We start from the raw sequence: 2,534 nt of genomic DNA, 5'->3' as shown, positions 1-2,534 counted from the left end.
AGTTTGGTCCTATGGGCAAGTTCCAAAGGTAGAAATGTACCAGGAGCACATCTCCCTCCAGCCTTTTCTGGTCACAGCTTTGGGTCCTTCCAAAGTCAAGCGCTTCACGGTATCACCTTTGTCTCTTGTTTCCACAAAGGGAGGGAGCAAGGAAACATGGAGAAAATGCAAAGAGCATTTTGAGAGCCGATTGCCCGCCCCCAGCATTGGGGGCATCCAGCACCGGCTCTCAGGCCAATCACCTGCTTTGTCTGTTGCTTTAGAAAAAATTCTCCAGAGCAGAAAGCTGAGAGAAGATGAGTTCAGAGACAAGGTGAATTTTTTTTTTTTTGCAAGGAATGTGTGTGTTGGTGTGTATCTGTGTCTGTACGTATTATCTGTTTCCATCTTGTCAGGCAGGTTCGTGTGTGTGTGTGTGTGTGTGTGTGTGTGTGTGTGTGTGTGTGTGTTGTGTTTTGTAGCTTTTGGAAATCTTCAGATATGGTCCTCCCCATCACCTACAATGCCAGGGCCAGCAATAGGAAAGTGACTGCAGTCAGGATAATCACAGGTCTGGGACGGCCATCAACTGAGTCAGGAGATCCCACAAAATCGGATCCTGGAATGATGTTCGTGGTGAGCTGTGTGCATGAGACAGGAGGAACCCAATACAGACAAGAAAAACCAAAGTTAGTATCACTGCAGACTCAATATGGCTCTCTTTAGTGATTCTGCTGGGGACAGGAGGAGATTAAGACCCTGGAAAGAAATGTGGCTTACAGGAGTAATGACTAGGAAAGAGAGGCAAAAAATCTCAAGAATCCTGCCTGACCAGACCCCGCCCCCAAGTCCAGGCCCAGGGTATATCCTTTAGACTAGGCCATCTCACCCTTGAGGCCCTGAATCCAGGTACCAACCTTTCTCAGGGCTGTTCTTAAGGGCAGATAGGCAAAAACACTGCCTCTTGGCACAGTGGCTGCGCTGCAGGAGGGCTATGATGGCCCCTTAGGATTAAAGAGGCTTTCCCTCCCCCAACATTTGGGCTAGGCTAAACTAGAAAAAAACTCATCTCCCTAGTTCTGGGTTTGCCCAAGGAGAGTGGAAACTGGAAGCTGATATTAGCATCTTTCCTAGACATCTCCAGGGGAGATGCTAATGTCACCCTATCTCCTTGAGTCCTATTTCCTTGGATTCTGCATCAATCTGTTTAAGCTTCTCTACTTGCTCACATTTTCCATGAAGTCTTTCCTGATCACCCCAGCCCTCAGTGAACTCTCCTTCCTCCAAATTCCTGTAGCACCTCTAGTCTGTACCTCTCATTTGACAATTAGTATATGCTACCCTGTACCTTAGGTGTGTATGCTTTATTTCCACTCCCCACTAGACAATAAGCTTCTTGAAGGGCAGAAAGCCTTTGCCCACAACAGACACTCATTAATTGAATAGTCAATTAACAAACATTCGTTCAGTATCTATTATATATGATAGACACTATGATTGCCTCTGGAGATACAGACACAAAAGAGATACAGTTTCTGCCCTCAGGAAGCTTACGTTCTATCAGGAGAGGCAACGGGTACATATATAGGTACATGCAAAATTAATTCAAGGTAATTTTGAAGAGAAAGACACTAGCAGCTGGGGGAATCAGGAAAGGCTTCATGTAGAAAGTGATTCTTGAGCTGAGAAGAGAAAAGGACTACAATCCAAATGACCTCTCCCCTGCAGGGATGGCTTCAGGCCCTTCATGGCCCCTATCCTACAGTAGGTTCATAGGATTTGAAACTGGAAAGGACCTTAGAATTAATCTATTTCAACTCCCTCATTTTAAAAACGGAAGGAGAACTTGGGCAAGAGACAGTAGTCAGTGGAGGCAAAATTTGAGCCTAGGTTTTCTGATGTCAAATCCCATGATGTTTCCATTATGCTATGATGACTACTCCCTCACTTCTGGAGGTGGACATCTCTCTGTCTTTGAGAGCAAGCCCTGCCCACCATGATTTCACTGATGGACAAAGTAAGTCCCTATTCAACTTAGAGTTGAAACCTAAGCACAGCCTAACAGGGTGTGATGGGACTGAGTTAGGTTGCTTCTGGATCCCTGGACCAACCTGACCCCAACTTCAGGTCTACTTCCTGCCAAGTACTTGTGGTTCCCCAGCTATTCCCCTTCCTCTGGTTCCCCCACCTCAACTCTCTGGCCTCCTTACCTCTGTGAAGCACATGCTCAACTCTTTGGACTTGTTGAGTTTCAGTCCCTGCTCCTGTGGAAGAAAAAGCACCATATAAGAACTGAGTCACTGGGATTTGGGCAAAGGAGAATACTGAGCCCAACCTTCTGCCTTAGGACTTCAGGGCTATCATCACTTTTCCGAACATCTGGATGGCCCTTGATCATTCACAAAGAACTTTCACAAACGTTCTCTCACTTGAGCCTCATGTCAGCAGGCCAAGTCTTCTCACTTCCATTTCAGAGATGAGCAAAGTGGTACAACTGGGGTTTGAACCCAGGTCTCCTAATGGTAGTCTCATATTTAGGCAGTTACAGAATCAAC

At 46.1% G+C, this 2,534-nt stretch overlaps 1 protein-coding gene across 3 annotated transcripts in view; it reads right to left on the bottom strand.

Moving 5' to 3' along the window:
- Positions 1–396: 396 nt before the first annotated feature.
- GFRA2 (GDNF family receptor alpha 2) overlaps positions 397–2,534 on the bottom strand; it is a 102,701-nt gene continuing 100,563 nt past the window's right edge. For all 3 annotated transcript variants that reach the window (XM_027865320.1, XM_027865321.1, XM_027865322.1), the window contains 2 exons: positions 2,190–2,243; positions 397–620 (listed from right to left, as the gene is read on the bottom strand). In XM_027865320.1, the coding sequence (XP_027721121.1) occupies positions 498–620; positions 2,190–2,243 (177 nt within the window). In that variant the 3' untranslated portion in view covers positions 397–497. The remainder of the gene's footprint in view (positions 621–2,189; positions 2,244–2,534) is intronic.

The sequence above is a fragment of the Vombatus ursinus genome, unplaced genomic scaffold (assembly GCF_900497805.2).
Source record: "Vombatus ursinus unplaced genomic scaffold, bare-nosed wombat genome assembly UNPS02014778.1, whole genome shotgun sequence".
Lineage (NCBI taxonomy): Eukaryota > Metazoa > Chordata > Mammalia > Diprotodontia > Vombatidae > Vombatus > Vombatus ursinus.
This window is presented reverse-complemented; position numbering and strand designations above follow the sequence as displayed.